At 55.1% G+C, this 20,482-nt stretch overlaps 1 protein-coding gene across 1 annotated transcript in view; it reads right to left on the bottom strand.

Moving 5' to 3' along the window:
• Window positions 1-20,482, bottom strand: part of LOC133359827 (IgGFc-binding protein-like) — a 57,836-nt gene that overhangs the window by 11,116 nt on the left and 26,238 nt on the right. The window contains exons 10-26 of the mRNA XM_061578367.1: window positions 18,583-18,859; window positions 17,744-17,979; window positions 16,728-16,845; window positions 15,296-15,479; window positions 14,026-14,312; window positions 13,357-13,562; window positions 12,118-12,268; window positions 10,188-10,279; window positions 8,889-9,026; window positions 7,990-8,306; window positions 7,330-7,607; window positions 6,171-6,373; window positions 4,314-4,458; window positions 2,435-2,685; window positions 1,473-1,765; window positions 1,044-1,315; window positions 118-317 (exon numbers count right to left, since the gene is read on the bottom strand). Coding sequence (XP_061434351.1) covers window positions 118-317; window positions 1,044-1,315; window positions 1,473-1,765; window positions 2,435-2,685; window positions 4,314-4,458; window positions 6,171-6,373; window positions 7,330-7,607; window positions 7,990-8,306; window positions 8,889-9,026; window positions 10,188-10,279; window positions 12,118-12,268; window positions 13,357-13,562; window positions 14,026-14,312; window positions 15,296-15,479; window positions 16,728-16,845; window positions 17,744-17,979; window positions 18,583-18,859 — 3,648 coding nt within the window. The remainder of the gene's footprint in view (window positions 1-117; window positions 318-1,043; window positions 1,316-1,472; window positions 1,766-2,434; window positions 2,686-4,313; window positions 4,459-6,170; window positions 6,374-7,329; window positions 7,608-7,989; window positions 8,307-8,888; window positions 9,027-10,187; window positions 10,280-12,117; window positions 12,269-13,356; window positions 13,563-14,025; window positions 14,313-15,295; window positions 15,480-16,727; window positions 16,846-17,743; window positions 17,980-18,582; window positions 18,860-20,482) is intronic.

Genomic DNA, 20,482 nt, shown 5'->3' with positions numbered 1-20,482 from the left:
GAAGCAGACTAGGCCTCACAGGATGGTAGATTAGGCTCTGGGCACAGATGAAGCAGACTAGGCCTCACGGGATGGTAGATTAGGCTCTGGGCACAGATGAAGCAGACTAGGCCTCACGGGATGGTAGATGCCGTCCATGGTGCAGCCGCAGCTGGCCGCGTCCACGCAGGCTTCGTCGTGCAGGAAGAAGCCCGGGCTGCACTCACACGCCTCGACACATGCCTGCCGTTTTGGGCACGCGGCGCTGGGGAAGCCGCACGCGCTCAGGCACGGCGATGCGCACGCCTTGTACGCGCTGTTCGCCGGGCAGCTCAGCGCTGCCGGGTGGACCAGGGCAGGTGAAAGGGAAGAAAAAAACGAAAGAAGGATGAGAAAAATAATCTTTCAACATGCTCAAATTTCCGTCACGCTTCCTCAACGTGCGTTCGCCATCAGCTCTGCTTGGACGTGTGCAAGACGTTAATAATTCTTCCAACTTGTAAGGCGCCAGGTCATCCGAGCGATTGAGAGCTTCATTCGAGGGGGGGGGGGGGTGGCTGTCAATTCTTGGACACGTCGCCCATCTCGATGCGCAAACTCCAGCAAACTTCCCGCTTCAGTTGTCGGTTGACGTTTCGTAGCAGACTGTGACTCTATAAAGATTGGTGCTGCCCCCCCCCAATCCATGGTCACCGCCGTGATATGTGCATCAATCACTTCCTGGGAGGAAGCAATGAATTGGCGTGGAGGTTGGTAGTGTATATATCTATAGATAAGTCGCAAGTGTCCTTTTGCCACGCTCAGAATCTGTTCATGAGTCAATGTTAATTTATGAGTTGACGTTTGCATCCGCGACCCCCGCTTTGCACTCAGGTTAAGTTGGCACGGTCCAGATCTTTCTCGAATTGGTGGTGTGGTGTAGCGGGGGGATGTATGACTTCCTCCACCAGTTTTTATATTTTTTCCAATTCCAACTCGGCTTGTTAGATATCCCACGTCGTAACAGTAACAACAATCATTGTCCTTACACATTTAAACGAAAAACAGAAAAAAACCCCACTCACGGCAATTCAAGGACGCCCTCCACTCGCCGAGGCTCACGCCGCTGCCCAGGCATGTGTCGAAGTACCCCTGCAGGTGGGAGCAGCGCAGCTCATCGCTGAGCGCTGTGAGCGCCAGGTCGAACACGCAGTTGCTGTGGAAGGGCTCGGGCGGCACAGCGTTGAAGCACGCGGCGAACGGTGACGTCGCGCTCTTGAGGGGACTGCACGGCCCGGCGGCACTGTCCAAGTCGGCATTGTTTGGCTTCACCATTCGGCCGTAGTCGAACCCGCAGCTGTGGTGGTGGTGGGGAGAGCAAAAGCACTTCACCATCATCATCATCATCAAGTTGAGTTGCTGCTGGCCAGGAGCTGCCCTGGTTAAGGTCAAGGGGTAGGGACAATGCTACAGTTAGGGTTACGTGGAGGGTTCCAACGGCGGAGACGACTCACGCCGAGTTGTTGCTGGCAACCGGGAACTGCCAGGAGCTGCCGAAGGTGTAGGCGGTGGCGTGCAGCTCCCCATCGGGCCCCACGAAGTCGTCGCCCGGGTCGCCATTGAAGTCGCCGCAGAGGCCGCTGAGGTTGCGCGCGTAGTACGCCTGGAGGCGCAGGTCCACGTAGCTGTAGCCGTCGTACTTGACGGTGAGCCCCGCCGCCGGGAAGGAGAGCACCGCAAACTTTCCGGCCCTCACCACCGTGCCGTTGGGCAGGCCCACGGGGAGGCTCACACTCTCGTCGTTCACCTGCGTTTCGCCAGACGGAGAAGCGAAACGACGGACTCGTTCCGATTTCGTCTCGCGACTCACAGCCGCCACCGCACCGTATCCACTTGCTCTCGGAGAGGGAGAGAGGGTGACTCGAGAGACAGTGACAGCAGCAGCCACGCGGTGCGGAGCCAGTGCATCAACAATTTCCCAAGCTCTGCACTCCACTATAGATGGAGTGGGAAGAAACCGGAGCGCCGGGAGAAATCCCGCAAGTACGAGTGAGGGTGAAACACTCTATCTCCATGCAGACAGACCAAGTGGAGTCAACATCTTTACTGAGTTCTGCCTTCTAGCTGGCAAAACAAGGGGGTACGGCTCCTCATCGACACCCACCCATGAGTAGAAGGCAGTGAGATGGAACGTATGGAGATTAGACTACACACTTTGCTGCTGTGCCACTTTCTAGCTGGCAGAGCCAGGGGGTATAGGCTCCTCCTCGACGCACCACTCACAAAAATATAGTTTCACAGAACAATCTGCGTGTGATTCACCAACTCGCGCTGTTGCTGCCTCCGCCTCCACAGCGCTAGGCAACAGCCTGCCACGTGCAGCGGCTTAGCCATGCCCATGCCCTCCACTCTTCCCCCATGCCACCCCCCCTCCCCCTGACAACTCACTCCCCCACCGCCCCAACTCTCAACTCACCAGGACGGCGCCACCGAACTGCAGCTTGACGTTGACGTCGCGGTCGAGCCGCACCTCGACGGTGCGCGTGTACGCCACGGCCGTGGAGCCGTACCGGTGCTCGTTCTGCACAAGGACGTGCCACGCCGCCGGGTGCGAGCCCTTGTAGCTGGGGCTCGGCGCTGCCAGCATGTAGGTGCACGTGCCCATGAAGTCGAAGTACTTGCCATCGAAGGTGGTGTAGTGCGGGTCGCCCGACGCGTGGCAGTGCTCTTTAGGCGTGGCGGGGGGGGGGATGGCCACCACGTGGAGAAGGGAAAGAAGAGAGATAGTGAGATGTGTCCGACAGCCGCCAACCTGCCCACCCACCCACTCGTCCACCCAACCACCAAACCAACAGCACACCCAACCACCCAACCACCTACCCAACCTCCAAACCCAACCACCCACCCACTCACCCATCCACCCACCAAACCACCTGCCCACTCACCCAACCACCCACCCAACCACCTGCCTACTCACCCAACCTCCAAACCCAACCACCCACCCACTCACCCATCCAACCACCTGTCCACTCGCCCAACCTCCAAACCCAACCACCCACCCACCCACTCACCCAACCACCCGCCCACTCATGCACCCACCTATTCACCCACCCAATTACCAAACCCACCAACCCACCAAACCCGACCCAGGGTATGGCCCCTCCCTGACGACCACCCATGGGAAGGGACTTTCACGCAAACAACTCTCCGCGTGCGATCCAACAACCTCTGGTGCCGCTGCCGATGCCTCACAGTGCTGGCTTACGGGCTGCCGCGTGCGGCGTAGCCATCACCGCCACCCGGCACCGAGTGGTCATCGTGTGGCGCGCCTGTTGCTAAGGTTTCTGTCTTTGACTGCGGACGTATCCACGGGAGTGGTGGAAAGCCTCCTCATCCTTGCCCATGGGATGTTGCAGATGGTGGGGGTCTGGGCCTGTGGCTTTCACTTGGCTATCCGGAACAACCGTCTCCATCAGCCAGGGTTCTCTGGGGAAGTCTGGCGTATGCGGCCATTGCAGCTGCGTGAGCCACAGTCCTGAAACTCGCCCATTTCCCCTCGGCATCGAGACGAGAAAGAGGATGATGCCAACGCCCATCCTCTCTGACGCGGGATGCTGTAGACGGTGGGAGTGGGCCTGTCGCTTTTTCTCAGCTAGCCGGAACACCTCCTCCATCAGCCAGGGTCTCTGGGGACGTCTGGACCGTGTATCCAAAGCAGCCATAGCAGCTGCATGAGCTACAGTCCTAAACCTCGCCCATTTCCACTCGGCATCGAGACGAGAAAGAGGACGATGCCAACCCCCATTCTCTCTGACGCGGGATGCTGTAGACGGTGGAAGTGGGCCTGTCGCTTTTTCTCAGCCAGCCAGAACACCTCTTCCGTCACCCGGGGTCTCCTGGCCGGCTTAGACCGTGCACCCAAAGCAGCCATTGCAGTTGCATGAGCCACAGTCCTAAACCTCCCTGGTTTCCCCCTCGGCAGTAGGAGGAGGTGGGGACGATGCCAGCCCCAGCTGCAAGCGATGATGACATTTCCAATTTTCAACTGAGACCATTGGAACTGGGTTCGAATGGGGTCCTAGGTGGACAGCCACCATCGCAATGGGAGATTTTCAGGCGCATCAATACAGACCCCCTGCTACACGAAAGGCCTTCGACACTTCACGTGGCCTCAAAGTGCACCCAGCGTGGCACGAGCGCCGCGGTTGACGACGTCGCCACCACTTAATGGCGACAGGTGGCTGCTGCTGCTGTCGTTGGTGTTGTCGTTTGGAGCGGCGGTGCAACCCGCGACAGCCGCCGCGCCCCGTCACGCCGCCCCGTCACCCCCCTCCCGCCCCAGGGCCGGGCCTCACTCGCGTTGGCTTGGCAGCCGGCCTTGCCCCCCTCCAGCACGGCGCAGGTGTGGAACTCCGGGCACGTGAACGCCTGGCAGTCGATGCCCCCCGCGTCGCACAGGCACGAGCTCGTGCAGTCGTCTGAGATGAACGTGTCGCCAACCTGCAGCGAATCAGGAACGGGGTCATCTTTAGTTCGTGAAGGGGGGGGGTGGGTGTTTGTGGGGCAAAAGTTTTCAATGAAGATGATAATGAACCTTGTTTTTTTTTTACGATTTTTTAGCGTACTATTAGATCGCTTTGAAACTACTCCAAACATTCGGTATTTTCCCGCAAAAACTTTAATGTGTTGACGACTTTTATTCAACTTCTTCTATTTAAAGACGTACCCATCACGGTAAGCCGCTCGATTTAAAGATCCCGTTCTTTTTTGTTATTCGAAAGCACAAACATTAATTCACTTAATAGTCTATGAGGGGAAGCTGTCCTCTACCGTGTACCGTTTTCAAATTATTCAGATGTGAACATCATAAAATGCCGATGTTTCATTCAAAACCGATTGAATCCTAAATATCTCAAACACCATAAAAGATGGAACCCCAAAACTTTCTCGCTTTCATTTAATTTGCTGTTTAAGGCTCTATCAACCGAAAAAAATCGCACTGTTATATTTCGAACGGTTTCTGAATGACACCATGCACACAAACATGTTTACGAGGAACTTAAACATTGAGGTTTGGGGGCCTTAAAATAAAAAATATGACATTTTCAGGGTTTTCCTGTTTGTAGCCTAAAGCTACATATATACAGAATGTCGGTTTTCTACCTTGTCGGGAAGTGCCCGAAAGGTTTTTGAAACATACACATTAAGGTCTTTGTTTAGATAGAAGATTGTTATCAGGTTTAAGGCTCCACTGAGCTATGTATCTGGTTTCTTTCGGAAGTGACCCTCGCTATCACAAACGATAGCAGATCATAATAATAGGTTTTTACCCTTCCAACTGGTACAAAGACTGACACCTTTATACAAGGCATCATGTTTGCAATAACCACAACACAAGCAGTCAAAATGCAAACAAAAAGAAACAACTCTGATGATGATAATGATATGCACTGTCCTTGAAGTTGATTGGTCCACACCCGAGACAGCTTTTCTTAGAGTCTAGTCTCCATTGGTGTTGGACCAGATGACGCCAAAAGGCGTACAACTCAAAGACAGCGCACTATCAGAGTATTGAGAGCTCGGGGTAAGCATTTACACTATGTTTGCATTTGACTGCTTGTGTTGTGGTTATTGCAAACATTATGCCTTGTATAAAGGTGTCAGTTTTTGTACCAGTTGAAAGGGTAAAAACCTATTACTATATTTTGCCACTGGTAAAGGAGGTCTCATATTGTGATATCAGATCAACCAAGTGACTGATATCATTATCACCTGGAAATTTATAGTAGCCGCCAAATACTCTAAATGCGCTGTGATGTTGATTCCAAACATGGAGGGAAAAACCCGTAGGAGCTGGAGACATATCCGCACAGTGACCATGGGGAGAGAGACATGTAAACTCCAAATATACAGCAGCAGGCGTCATTGTCAGGATAGAACCCACGGCCTCCTGCATACCAGACGAGGTAGTCAACATCTCCAAGTGACCGTGATGATGATGATGAGAGAGAGAGAGAGATGCAGAATCCAAATATACAGCAGCAGCAGGCATCGTCAGGGTTGGGATCAAACCAACGGCTTCCTGCATACCAGGAGAGGTAGTTGACATCTCCTAGCCACCATGATGGTGATGTACGGTGTGAAAGAAGTTCCACATACAATACATGACCTCATGGTACAACAACAACAACCCACAGTGGGGAGTGCATCACCTTGTAGTACTTGTTCTTGTAGAGGCAGCCGCACTGGTCGGCCAGCACGCAGGCATCGTCCTCCAGGACGTAGCCGATGTCGCAGACGCAGCCCTCGACGCAGTCTCCCTGGCACTGGCCCTCGACGGCGCCGTCCACGCACGACACGGGGCACGGCGGAGCGCAATACGAGTAGTGGCTGTTGGCGGGGCACTGCGGGGCTGCTGTGGGCGGCAGCAAATGGAGACGCGGGGCGGCAGAGGTGTCACACGTGCGGCCTCACGGGGACGACTGACCAGGTGAATGGGTGGGTGAGTGGGTGACCGGGTGGGTGAGTGGGTGACTGGGTGGGTGACCGGTGGGTGAGTGGGTGACTGGGTGTGTGAGTGGGTGGGTGACTGGCTGGGTGACCGGCTGGGTGACCGGGTGGGTGACCGGGTAAATGGGTGGGCAAGTGGGTGACTGGGTGGGTGACCGGGTGGGTGACCGGGTAAATGGGTGACGAGTGGGTGACTGGGTGGGTGACTGGGTGGGTGACTAGGTGGGTGACCGGGTAAATGGGTGGGCGAGTGGGTGACTGGGTGGGTGACTGGGTGGGTGACTGGGTGGGTGACCGGATAAATGGGTGGGTGAGTGGGAGTGGGCGAGTGACACGGTGAATGGGTGGGTGAGGGAGTGGGTGAATGAGTGGGTGAATGGGCGAATGAGTGGGGTGAGTGAGTAGGTGAGTGAATGGGTGGGTGGATCGATGAATGAGTGGGTGAGTATTTGAATGAGTGACCGGGTAAATGGGTGGGTGAGTGGGCTGGGCGGGTGACTCGGTGAATGGGTGGGTGAGTGAAGGGAAGGGTGAATGAGTGAGTGAGTGGAAGGATGAATGAATGGGTGAGTGGCTGGGTGAATGGGTGGGCGAATGATAGAAAGTGATGAGACAATGGAAATGAGAGCGACAAAACCGTTGCCCGCGAAATTCGCCAAATCACGAGCACCTCTGGAACGTATCCCTGGTGGCGAATACCGACGGGAAAACACCGCACATCTGGGAGGGGATGGTCAGTGGGGGGTGGGTGGGGTTTGTGGTTTCCGCCCACAATCCCTGATCGAATGATCAGGGATGCCACCACCGCCACCGCCGGCCCACCGCCGGACTGGGCACCGCGTCGGGGGCCGCGACACTCACGGCAGACGGTGGAGCTCCTCCACTCCTGGGTGGCCACTCCGGCCTTGACGCAGGCGGCAAAGTACGCCTCCAGCGCCTTGCAGTGGACGACCGGGTCGAACTGCAGCAGCACCAGGTCGAAGACGCAGTTGGCGAAGAACGGCTCGGGGTCGACGGACGCCTGGCAGCTGGCGAAGGCGCCCAGCGGGTCCTTGAGGATGCCGCACCAGGTCGGCTGGGCCGCCACGCCGGAGCCCACTGGGTCAATGACCACGGGGTGGCCGATGTCGTCGAAGCCCCTGTCGGCGGAGGAGAGGAGCGGGGGGGGGGGGGGGGGCGTGAGGTTAAATGGATGAACACTCGGCAAGGGAAATAGATGCAGGCGATGAGGATATGTCCCCCAAATGCTCGGAACCAGGTTATGCGTTTTTTTTTTATATCAATATTTTTCACGTTTCTTTCACACTGTCCATAGACTCAACACTGCCCATAGACTCAACACTAACCAGAGACTCACAACTCTACCATAGATTCAACATTGCACCACAGACTCAACACTGCACCACAGACTCAACACTGACACCACAGACTCAACACTGCACCACAGACTCAACACTGACACCACAGACTCAACACTGCACCACAGACTCAACACTCCCCCACCTCCTCCACGGCACTCACGTGTCCACGATGCCCGGCTCCTCCACCTTCCAGCTGTTGCCAAAGTCGGTGGCGCCGGATGCCTGCGAGCCGTCCCGGCGCGTGAAGTCGTCAGCGCTGGCGCCGTTCATGTTGCCACAAAGGCCGCAGAGCGACGACGCGAAGGTGGTGGGCAGCTTGACCCTGGCGTGGTAGTTCCCCTCGTAGAGGACCTCGAGGCCGAAGTCGGACGCCACGCGCATGAAGCCCCCGTCGCGCGTCACCGAGAAACCTCCTGCGCCACCGGCGACGCCGCCGCCGCCGTAGTAGAACGGCAGGCGAAGATGGACGTCGTTCAGCTGCGGTCGGGGGGAGCGGGGGGGGGGGGGCGGAACGAGGCGGCGGTGGTGGACCGGGAGGAGGTGGACGATGGAGGGGGATGGAGGGGAGGTGGACGGTGGGGGAAGGAGCAGGACGGAGGGTGGGAGGAGGAGGAGGATGATGATGAGGTTAGGGAGGAAGATAGGGAGGAGGAAGAAGATGAGGAGGAGGAGGATGGGGAGGAGGAGGTAGTGGAGGAAGAGAATGGGGAAGAGGAGGAGGATGGGGAGGTGGATAGGGAGGAGGAGGGAGGAGGAGGATGGGGATGGGGAGCAGAAGGATGGGAAGGGAGACGATGGAGGGAAGAGGATGGGGAGGAGGAGGAGGATGGGAAGGTGGATAGGGAAGAGGATGGGGAGGAGGATGAGGGCGGGGGGGGGGGGGCGGACAGGACGTGAGTACGTGACCTGTGGCTCAACCACCTCAGCGTGAACTCACCGCCGCTGCTCGACATCAACATCGGCAGCCAGATGGATACGAAGCGAGAAAGGGGGTGGGAGGTTGGACGGCTGTGCCTCTTTGGGGTGCGGGGGGGGGGCGGTGCGGCGAGCGATACTCACGTAGACGTGGGAGCCAACAGCGAGCAGCACCCGCTGGCCGTACAGCTCGACGGTGACCTCGCGCGTGTACGCCACGACCCAGCTGCCCGCACGGTGCTCGTTCTTCACCTTCACGCTCCAGTCGGCGCCCGAGCACGGCTGCAAAAGAAAGAGGGCAGATGCAAACGAGCCCCGTTGGGGCCTTCAGCAGACCGCTGAGGTCGTCGTGCCGTTGGCCGAGAGCGGAAATCAAAAGTTTGTCGCTTGCGCACAATCGCTTCCACGCCGTCACCCACCCTTTTGGCCCCGCCCCCCTCCCTCCCGATACGTTCCATTCATTGGCTACCACATTCTGATGAGCTCCCCCCCCCGTCTCCTCCCCCCTCAACTCGCTTTTAAGGGATTACATCTTGAATCATTGCCTCACTTGATGCAGCTAATCTGGCTGTGACGGTCCCACCTGATGACGGAGACTTGTGTTGCCTCCGAAACGTCGTGATCTTTATTTTATTTTTTATTAATTTTGATGTTTTACCTACGCGACTTTACCTGAAAAAACCTAAGAATATGGGAATCGAAAGCTCGGGTGGTGGCCGCGGTTTCTTGGGCGCAGCGCGCTAATCGCTGCGCCGCCGCTCCCCACGCACAACAAACACAAAGATCCCCCATATAGCCTTAACGGACTGTTGGGGCAAGTGCTGTTAGCGAGCGCCTATGAAGGCCGGCATCGTGGCACACGAGGGGGTGGGTGGCCAGCACCACGCTCGACCGCCTTTGTCCCCCCAGTGGCGATGTTAACGACTTCACACCGATAATTGGTTTTTTACCCTTCTATCTGGCGACAAAACTGACACCTTTTTTTTACAAGGAGTCATGTTTGCATAGACCACAATACCTGCAGCCATAATGCAAACAAAAAACATAACTCTGAAAATATATGCACTGTCCTTGAAGTTGATTGGTCCACACCCGAGACAGCTTTCCTTAGAGCCTAGTCTCACATGGTGTTGGACCAGATGACACCAAAAGGCGCACAACTCAAAGACAATGCACCATCAGAGTATGAGAGCTCGGGGTAAGCATTTACACCATTGGAACCTCATTTGCCAGTAAAAAATATGATAATTAGTTTTTTACCCTTCTATCTGGCACGTAGAAGGGAAGCAATAAAAGAATAAATAAAATAATAAATAAAATAATAAATAAATTGATAAAAATCCAACATAATAAAATACAATTTTCACGACGTTTCGGCCACAACGCAAGCACCCGTCCTCAGGTGAAGAACAGGTCTGTCGGAAAGAGGACTTTGTTTCTCACCTGCGTGAGCACGTACGTGTACGTGCCCTGGAAATCGAACTTGCGTTCGTCGAACGTCGTGTAGTGGGGGTCGCCCCACGCGGTGCACTCCACTGGAGAGACACAACGCGGCACGGGGCATCAGAGATCGACCGCGGTGTGCACGTGTGTGCGTACGTACGTAGCCAGCCGTGCTGGTCGGAGGTGCGGAGGGAAGGACAACAAACTAAACACAACGACAGGCAGACGAGTTTGTCAATCGAGATGATGATGATGATGATTTAAAGTTGCGTAGCTCAAGTGGCTTTCTAATATCAGAAGGAAGAGCTTTCCAGAAGCGCCGCTCGATGCGGTGACCGTCTTTGTCCGATTGTTAAACAAAAGCCGCTGCAAGGATGACCGGAGTTTGTGCTCTTTGACGAGATCAGCAAGGTCTGGCTGTAGTTACTCACTTATCTTGGCGTGACTATGGCTGTAGTTCCTCACTTATCTTGTGGTGACTATGGCTGTAGTTACTCACTTATCTTGGGGTAACTATGGCTGTAGTTACCCACATATCTTGGCGTGAATATGGCTGTAGTTACTCACTTATCTTGTGGTGACTATGGCTGTAGTTACTCACTTATCTTGGGGTAACTATGGCTGTAGTTACTCACTTTTCTTGGGGTAACTATGGCTGTAGTTACTCACTTATCTTGTGGTGACTATGGCTGTAGTTACTCACTTATCTTGTGGTAATTATGGCTGTAGTTACTCACTTATCTTGTGGTGACTATGGATGTAGTTACTCACTTGTGGTAATTATGGCTGTAGTTACTCACTTATCTTGTGGTGACTATGGCTGTAGTTACTCACTTATCTTGTGGTAACTATGGCTGTAGTTACTCACTTATCTTGGGGTAACTATGGCTGTAGTTACTCACTTATCTTGGGGTGACTATGGCTTTAGTTACTCAGTTATCTTGTGGTGACTATGGCTGTAGTTACTCACTTATCTTGTGATGACTATGGCTGTAGTTACTCACTTATCTCGTGGTGACTATGGCTGTAGTTACTCACTTATCTTGGGGTAACTATGGCTGTAGTTACTCACTTTTCTTGGGGTAACTATGGCTGTAGTTACTCACGTATCTTGTGGTGACTATGGCTGTAGTTACCCACTTATCTTGTGGTGACTATGGCTGTAGTTACCCACTTATCTTGTGGTAACTATGGCTGTAGTTACTCACTTATCTTGGCGTGACTATGGCTGTAGTTACTCACTTATCTTGTGGTGACTATGGCTGTAGTTACTCACGTATCTTGTGGTAACTATGGCTGTAGTTACTCACTTTTCTTGGGGTAACTATGGATGTGGTTACTCACGTATCTTGTGGTGACTATGGCTGTAGTTACCCACTTTTCTTGGGGTAACTATGGCTGTAGTTACTCACTTATCTTGTGGTAATTATGGCTGTAGTTACTCACTTATCTTGGGATAATTATGGCTGTAGTTACTCACTTATCTTGTGGTGACTATGGCTGTAGTTACCCACATATCTTGTGCTGACCATGGCTGTAGTTACTCACTTATCTTGTGGTGACTATGGCTGTAGTTATCCACATATCTTGTGGTGACCATGGCTGTAGTTACTCACTTATCTTGTGGTGACTATGGCTGTAGTTACTCACTTATCTTGTGGTAACTATGGCTGTAGTTTCTCACTTTTCTTGGGGTAACTATGGCTGTAGTTACTCACTTATCTTGTGGTGACCATGGCTGTAGTTACTCACTTATGTTGTGGTGACTATGGCTGTAGTTACTCACTTATCTTGTGGTGACTATGGCTGTAGTTACTCACTTATCTTGTGGTGACTATGGCTGTAGTTACCCACATATCTTGTGGTGACCATTGCTGTGGTCACTGACGTGTGTGTATGCTGTGGGCTGACCGTGGCTGCAGTGACTCACAGATCTTGGGCTGGCAGCCGTAGTCTCCCTGGGGCCCGGCGCCGCAGTAGTTCAGGGTCAGGTCACAAGGGTTCTTCTGGCACTGGATGTTGCCCGAGGACACGCACGTGCATTGAAGAGAGCAGCCGTTCTTCCAGAACACATCGGCCACCTAAACGGACACACGCACAAACAACAGAGCTCCAGTGTGAGGCCGCTGACCGCCTGACGACGCCGGTTGTGACTCCCGGCCACAACTTGCTCCGTACTCTTAGGTTTTTTCGGTAAAGTCACGTTGGTAAAACATGAAATTAAAAGTTAATAAAAGTAATAATGGAAATAAAATAAAATAATAAATCACGACGTTTCGGAGGCAACGCAAGTCTCCGTCATCAGGTGGGACCGTCACAGCTAAAATTACTGCATCAATTACTGCATCAAGATGCAGTAATTTTAGCTGTGACGGTCCCACCTGATGACGGAGACTTTGTGTTGCCTCCGAAACGTCGTGATTTATTATTTTATTTCCATTATTACTTTTATTAACTTTTAATTTTATTTTTTACCTACGTGACTTTACCGAAAAAACCTAAGAGTATGAATCCTTGCAATCACTAAAGCTTCAAATCTAGAACTTGCTCTGTACCCAATTGTTGTGTGTTTCGTGGACCGCTCTGCGACAACACACCAGCACGCTCCCCAATGTTACCAGTGCGCTCCGCAGAGCTACCGGAGGTTCGCAGCGCAGCACCAACCACTGCTCGGCCGCTCCTCCTCCACACAGCGATCCCCCGTGTAGCCTCTAACAAGGCTGATGGGGGCAAGTGCTGTTCGTAGCGAGAACCATCGCCGATGAAGGCCGGCACGGTGGCACCACCACGCCCACCCAGCCGTCTTTGACCTCCACACACACTCTCTGCTACCTCCTCTCCTTCTCATTTTACTCTACCCTCCTGCACACACGCTCTCTGCTTCAGAAACCAAGGCGTTCTGTCTAAGGTCAACGTTTGCTCATTCTCCGCTGCTGCCCCCATTGCCTGGAATTCCTTCCTTCCCGCCATCCGTGCCATCGGCTCCCTGCCCCTGTTCGAGTCCAAGATCAAGATCTTCCCAATTTTCAACGGCCTGTACACCGACCGCCTCTTTCTCTCTCTGTACAACAGGCCTCTTGCTTTCCCCACAGCGTCTTTGTGAGCGATGAGACGGCAGCCATTCCGTTGTTACCCCCAACCCGAGGTGGCAGGAGCTCGCCGCGCTCACCTTGTAGTACTTGCCGTCGTTGTCCTTGCAGCCGCACAGCGCCGGGGCGACGCACTCATCCCCGTTCCACACGTGGGTCGGGTCAAGGCACTCGCAGGTCTCGCCGCACGGGTCGGCGCAGTCCGCTGGGGCGCTGGGGTCGTAGCACGTGGCCGGGCACGCGTTGCCGCAGTCCTTGAAGGCCGCGCTCGCTCCGCAGTCCACGTCTTTGGCGGAAGACCGGATGGGGGCGGGGATGGAGGGACAGGGGGGGAATTGTCGGTAACGCCGTTTTCTTGGCTGCCCTTCCTGTATGCCTGTGGCTTCCCGTGCCCCTGAACCATTCCATACTCTCTCCCTCTCTCTCTCACTCTCTCCCCCTCTTGTATGTGTTGTACTTCTTTTGCACTGTACGTAGCCAACCGCACTCATCGGAGCTGTGGTGGACGGACAATAAGCTCAACGCAAGAAGCAGTTCTGCAGTAATAAGCTATAAATTCAGCAGACTTTAAAAGTGCAGGGCTCCAGCGGCTTCCTAATATCGTGACTGCCGCGAGTACGACCGGAGTTCACGTGATGGCTTCGTGCGTCTCTGACGAGATGAACAGTGAGGCGGCATCCTGCATCAATTGGGGCAAGCGCCTTGCATGCAATGAACGAGTGCGCGGGGGGGATGGGGGGGCAACGTACGGCACTTGGTGGTGTTCCTCCAGTCGGGCGCGAAGGTGACACCCTGGTCGTAGCAGAGCTTCACGTAAGTCTGCACCGCCTGGCAGAGCACGGCCACGTCCAGCTTGGCGAGCACGAGGTCGTAGACGCAGTCGGTGTAGTGCGGCGCCGGGTCAACGGTGCCGAAGCACGGGGCCAGGGGGCTCGCCGGGTCCTTGAGGAGGCCGCAGTTGTCATTGAAGCCTGCCTTGATCTGCCGCTGGGGGTCGAGGACGACGCCGACGGAGGCGCCCGTGTCGCTGCTCCCGCTGGATGGGGACACGGGGCGCAGTCAGCGACGCCCGATTATCGTCTTTGCTCCAGTGACGAGCTTCCGTTTCCTCCCTTAGAACGACCCCCATCCTTTCTTTCCTAGCCCGTCCTGCTGTTAGTGTTAGTCAATAATCCCCACCCCTCAGCTACGGCCAGGCCTACCCAACGCCAATCACTACCCCTATCACTACCACTTTCACTACCCCAACGCCTATCACTACCCCCATCACTACCCCTACCACTACTCCAACCCCTATCACCACATACTCTTATTTTTTTTCCCAAGTTCAACGCAAGAAGCAATTCTACAGTATCACCACCCCTATCACTACCTCAACCCCTATCACCACCCCTATCACTACCCCAACCCCTATCACCACCCCTATCACTACCCCAACCCCTATTACCACCCCTGTCACTACCCCAACCCCTATTACCACCCCTATCACTACCCCTGTCACTACCTCAACCCCTATCACCACTCCTATCACTACCCCTATCACTACCTAAACGCCTATCACTACCCCTACCCCAACCCCTATCACCACCCCTGTCACTACCCCAACCGCTATCAAGACTCTTATCACTACCCCTATCACTACCCCAACGCCTATCACTACTCCTACCACTACGGCAACCTCTATCATCACCTCTATAACCACCCCAACCCATATCACTACCTCTATAACTACCCAAACCCCTAACACCACGCCTATCACGACCCCAACCCCTATCGCCACGCCTATTACGACCCCAGCGGGGCTGGTACAGCAGGCAGGGTCACCGCGAGCCGGCGGGTCATAGCCGGGAGTCGATTTGAAGCCATCACTGATCCGGGCTCGATAGGACGGAGCAGGATTGTCGGTGGTGACCCTTGAAAGACGAAGGAGCAGGCAGGGGGGTGCAAGTCACCCGTCGTATGTTGTTGTGCACGAACGCAATTGTCGCTGCCCACGCGTCCGCCCGCCCACCCGCGTACCTTTCCGTGATCTTCTTTTCGGGCAGCTCCCAGCTGTTGCCGAACTCGGCCGCGGTGGCCGCCAGGGTGAGGTTGGGCGTCAGGAAGTCGTCGTTGGGGTCGTTGTTCCACGTCCCACACAGGCCGCACACGGAGTTGTAGTAGACGTCATAGTTGAGGAGGTGGACCTCCACGCGGCTGATTCCTGGATGGGTGGGGTGGGGGGGGGGGTGCCGGATTATCGAGCGGGCATCGTTTGTGCGAACGATTTGGTTATCCGCGCCCCCTGTCCAGACATCGATTTCCCCAGTAAAGCCCGTAGATTTGAGAGGCAATTCGGCCGGCAGACAACATCGAAGCATTCAACATCTGCACACCCGCTCACGCACTCGCTTACCCACCCACCCACACTCAACCCACTCACTCTCCCACTCACCCACACAAACAACAACAGCCATTCGCCACTAAATGGCGGTGACGTCACCGCGGCGCTTGTGCCACGCTATGTGCACGTTGAGGCCACGTGAAGTATCGAATGCCCGCTGGCAGAAGGTCACGGGGCTACTGGCCGATACACCACCTGTGCCCCCCTACTGTGCCAGGCTAGGTGCAGGAGGTCACGGGCACAGACCCTGCAGGTGCCACGGGTCGACTGACTGAGATGACTACTGGCCGATGCACCACCCTGTGCACCCCTACTGTGCCAACTCGGCCACTTTCACGCACATGCACGGGCACGAATCATCGTTCTACTTTACGCGTAACATCTGCATTTACTAGGGTCACAATCGGTGGTCATTCGTAACAACACGTGACGTTACGTTCACCAATGTGACATTCGCGACGCGAGCCACGTGTGCGGGTGGTCCACGTTTCACAAGTGTGCAGACACGATAGGGGCATCATTGTGGCCAAGCGGAGGCCCCAGGCTGTTTTTTTTTTCGTCGAGCGACTGAAGGCCCAGGGGCAGAGCTCCCACGGGGGCGTTGACTCGCGCGGCCAATCAAACGGCGGTGCCGCGACAACCGACCGCGAGCGAGACCTCCGCTGCCACCGAATAGGAGACGGTCACGAGCACACTGCGCAAAGCACAAGGAGGAAATCCTGCGCCCTTCTGGGGAGCGGTGGTGTAGCGGTTAGCGCTACGCTACGCTACGAGCCTGGCGACCTGGGTTAGATTCCCTCTGACGGCTAACACCGGTGACGGTTACCTGAACCGGTTCTGGGCCTCCCCTAGGTCGACTCAGCCTCAAATGAGTACCTGGTGCAGTGTGTAAAAATATCGCCACCGGTGAGACAAAGGTGGCCGGGCGTGGTGTTGGCCACCCACCCCCTCGTGTGCTGTGCCGGCCTTCATAGGTGCTTGCTAACAGCACTTGCCCCAACAGTCTGTTAAGGCTATACGGGGGTTCTTTGTCTTTTTTTTATATGGACACATATATGCCGAACATACCATTGTAGGAGACGCTGAGGAAGGCGTTGGTCCAGAGAAGGAAGTCGTTCTTGGACAGCGTGATCCGGAACCTCTCCGCCGGGTCGTAGTAGGGCACGTTGACGACGAGGCCATCGAGCTGCGCAGGAGGTCAACGACGACGGACGGGAAAAACAAAATGACGTGTCGAGGTCAAGACGGGGACGTCGCAAAGGCATCGGCCGTGTCACCCCGATCCTCGATTCCGACGATTGTGCGAGAGCGCATCTGATACCCACCGGTCTCCCACACCGGCGTCGTCACACCCGACCCTCAGTTCCGACAAATTTTGCGAGAGCGGATCCGATCTCTGCCGGTCTCCTGCAATCGGTGTCTATGCCTTAATGTAAGAAACGGAACAGTTTGACTTCTCCACAAATCTGGCTGTCGCTTGATGAAGCTGGTTGTAATTACTGGCAAAACGTCGCACTCAGACTGTAAATGTTGTGGCTTGGCTCTCCAACACACCGGTGTGCTGTTCTAGTATACTACACTATACACTACACTATACACTACACTCTACACTACACTACTATACACTACACTACGAAACACTACACTATACACTACTATACACTACTACACTATACACTACTATACACTACACTGTACACTACACTGTATACTATACACTACACTATACAGTACACTATACACTACACAATACATTACACTATACACTACTATAGAGTACACTATACACTCTACTATGCATTACACTATATACTACACTATGCACTACTATACACTACACTGCTATACACTACACTACTATACACTACACTATACACTACACTACACACGAGTGCTGTTCTAGTGATGAATTGACCACGTTCTGTTTACGTGACAACCCTCACGAGTCGGCTGTGTCTGGGTGGTGCCGGGTTCTAACGACTCATTTATATTCTTAAGCGATCTAACCCCAAAAAGACAAAAACCTCTATTATGGGCGGGGGTTGCCCTTTGCCCAGCCCCGCGACGAAAGAGAGCGCACATACCAGGACTTTGCGGTCGCGGATGAAGGAGATGGTGTGGTTGTAGATCTCGGTGTGCACCTCGCGCGTCCACGACACGTCGGCGCGCCGCCTGTGCTCGTTCTTGGCGAGGACGCGCCACGGCGTCGGCAGGTTAAAGATGCAGTTGGAGGCGAGGACGAAGGTGCGCGTGCCCATGAAGTTGAAGTGGTTGCCGTCGAAGGAGCGGTAGTGAGGGTCGCCCACACCGTGGCACCACGCTGCGGGCGGGTTGGGGACGGGGGGGGGGGGGTGGAGGGTCGGAGTCGCGAGCGAGTGAGCGTTGGTGCAGCGGTTAGCGCTCCACACCACCCCCCCCCCCTTGCCCACCCAAGCGGAGACCCGAGTTCGATTCCTGCTTGCGGCCACCCGCCGCTGATATTGGTGGTTCGGAAAAGGAAATAGGAAAGAGAAAAAAACACTCCGCGGGAGGAGGAAAGCTGGAAATTGGCCAGCAGAATGTTGAGACAGGGTGAGATGCGGACGACGTTTGGCTGGAGGTCGCGTCAACCGGCACCATCAAAAGCTGAGTCTTTTGTTCAACCCCTCTACCTTCATCCCCTCCTCCACCTAATCTTCCACCACCTCAGCCTCAGCCTCCACCTGCCTCTCTTCTTCTCTCCCCTCCTCCGCAATTTAAATCTCTCTCCATCTTCATCCCCTCAATCCTCCTCCTCTCCTTCATCCCCACCCCCCTCCCCCTTCTTCCCCTCCTCCTCCCCCTCCACACCCTCCACCACCTCCTCCTTGCTCCTCCTCCATCCTCCCTAGTCCACCCCCCCCCCACCACCCCCACCACCCCCACCAACCCCCTTCCCGCTCACCGTAGACCTTCTTCTGCAGCCGGAAGCGCCAGTCCTTCTTGACGCGCGCGTTCGTGTTGGTGACGGCCACGCCGCCGACGACGCCCCTCATGGCGCCCTCGTCCACCGTGATGTAGTGCTCCACGCCTCCGTTGAAGACCGACGCCGGGGTCGTGAACTGCGCCTGGGTGTTGCCCGACAGCAGCGTGGCGCTCGTCCCGTCCACCTTGAAGACCTCGTGGTCGCCCCGCACCTCGAAGAAGCGGAAGAAGGCGCCGCTCGCCGATGGAAGGGCGACCTGCGTGGACCGAACCGACAAGGGGTTGGTTAACCGATCGGCGTCGCCTATCGCGCTCCGGTGATGCGCTCATCGACAGTGCGGACGCGGGGCGACGCCCGGCTGGAGGTCGCGACCCATCCCGTCGGCCTTCCCCACCGAGAATCGTGATGAGCCGGGGGGGGGGGGGGGGGGGGTCATCGGCGAGCAAGACAACAATGACGACAAGGACGACGACATAAAAGTTCCGGAGACGGTGACAATGAGCGGATACTCTGCGTTGTGTGTTTCTGCGCTCCCGAGGAGTGGGCCACTCCGCTGCGGACGGGCACCGGAGGGTTTGTGAAACGGCAACGCCAACGCTTCGTTGTTGCCTAAAGGGGGAAAGGTCCCAGATTGAAGCTGCTCAACCCGAGCTCTCAATGTCCTGATCGTGGCATTGTCCTTGTGCTGTTCGCCCTTCGGCCTTGTCCTCTGGTCTAACGCTGTGTGAGACTAGGCTCTAAACAAAGCTGTCTCTGGTGTGGACCAATCAGTTTCAAAGACAATGCATCATATACTACCAGAGCCATGTTTTTTTCTTTGCATGTAGGCTCCGCTACTCGCTAACGCAGGGGTGGGTAACGTCCGGCCCACGGGCCATACAAGGCCCGCGAAATCATTTGAGTCTGGCCCTGCCAAGGCAACCACAGGCGGGACTCGAAATTCAACAAATCTAGGAGCAAACCTGGAAAAGGAGTTGCGAGTAGCAGCAACATCATCATCACCAGCAGCTCACATCACCACGCCTCGCCAAAGAGAAGCAGTTCCAGCCATCGCATTAGGGGTGAGTTAATTAAATGTTTGACCAAATATAACGGGTTAATTTTTAAGTTGATAATTTAGTATGGCCCACGAATGATGTTATATAAATATCCAAATGGCCCTTGGCAGAAAAAAGGTTCCCCGCCCCTGCGCTAACGGCACTTGCGCCAACAAGTCTGTTACAATCTAGATTTGAAGTTTTCGTGACTGCAGGGATCCATACTCTTTGGTTCCTTCGGTAAAGTCACGTAGGTATAAAAAAACATTAAATCACGAATGTTTCGGGCGCAACACAAGCGTCCATCATCAGGTGGGACAACCACAGCAAGAAACAATTGCTGAAGTGGGCAAAAGGGCTGCTGTAACAAGAGGCTATATAGGTGTAGGGCTGTTACAGAGGGGCTGTTTGTGTAGGGCTGTTTGCATAGGGGCTAACGGATAACAAACACAGTGGGCGGGGACTCCGTGAGCACACGGGGTGGTGCCCGCAACGACGTCCGTACTGGACGGCGTGAGTTGGGTTTCGATCCTCTAGGGGGGTATAAAAAGGGTTGAGCCAGAGAGCTCGGGGCTCAGTCTTAGTGTAGTTAAGGGAAGAGAGAAGACCAGCCAGATAGGCCCTGGACTCCCCCTGGGACGCCGCCCTTGTAAGGGCAGTGCAGGCTGGAGCCAGTGGCGTGGTCCCGGAACCAGAGTCAGACCTCTGGATTCCGGGTACCGTAGCCCGACTAACCAGTGTCGGGCCAGACAGCCTCCCCTAGCCCGTTAGCGGAGGACTCAGCTAGGAAGGCTAGCTAGGGGTGAATTCCCAGTTGTACGGGTGAGGGGGCCGATACATCC

Source organism: Lethenteron reissneri, chromosome 66 (assembly GCF_015708825.2).
Source record: "Lethenteron reissneri isolate LAM-NWPU_2019-01 chromosome 66, ASM1570882v1, whole genome shotgun sequence".
In the NCBI taxonomy this organism is placed as follows: Eukaryota; Metazoa; Chordata; class Hyperoartia; order Petromyzontiformes; family Petromyzontidae; genus Lethenteron; species Lethenteron reissneri.
The sequence above is the reverse complement of the archived record's forward strand: the minus strand, read 5'-3'. Positions and strand labels throughout refer to the sequence as shown.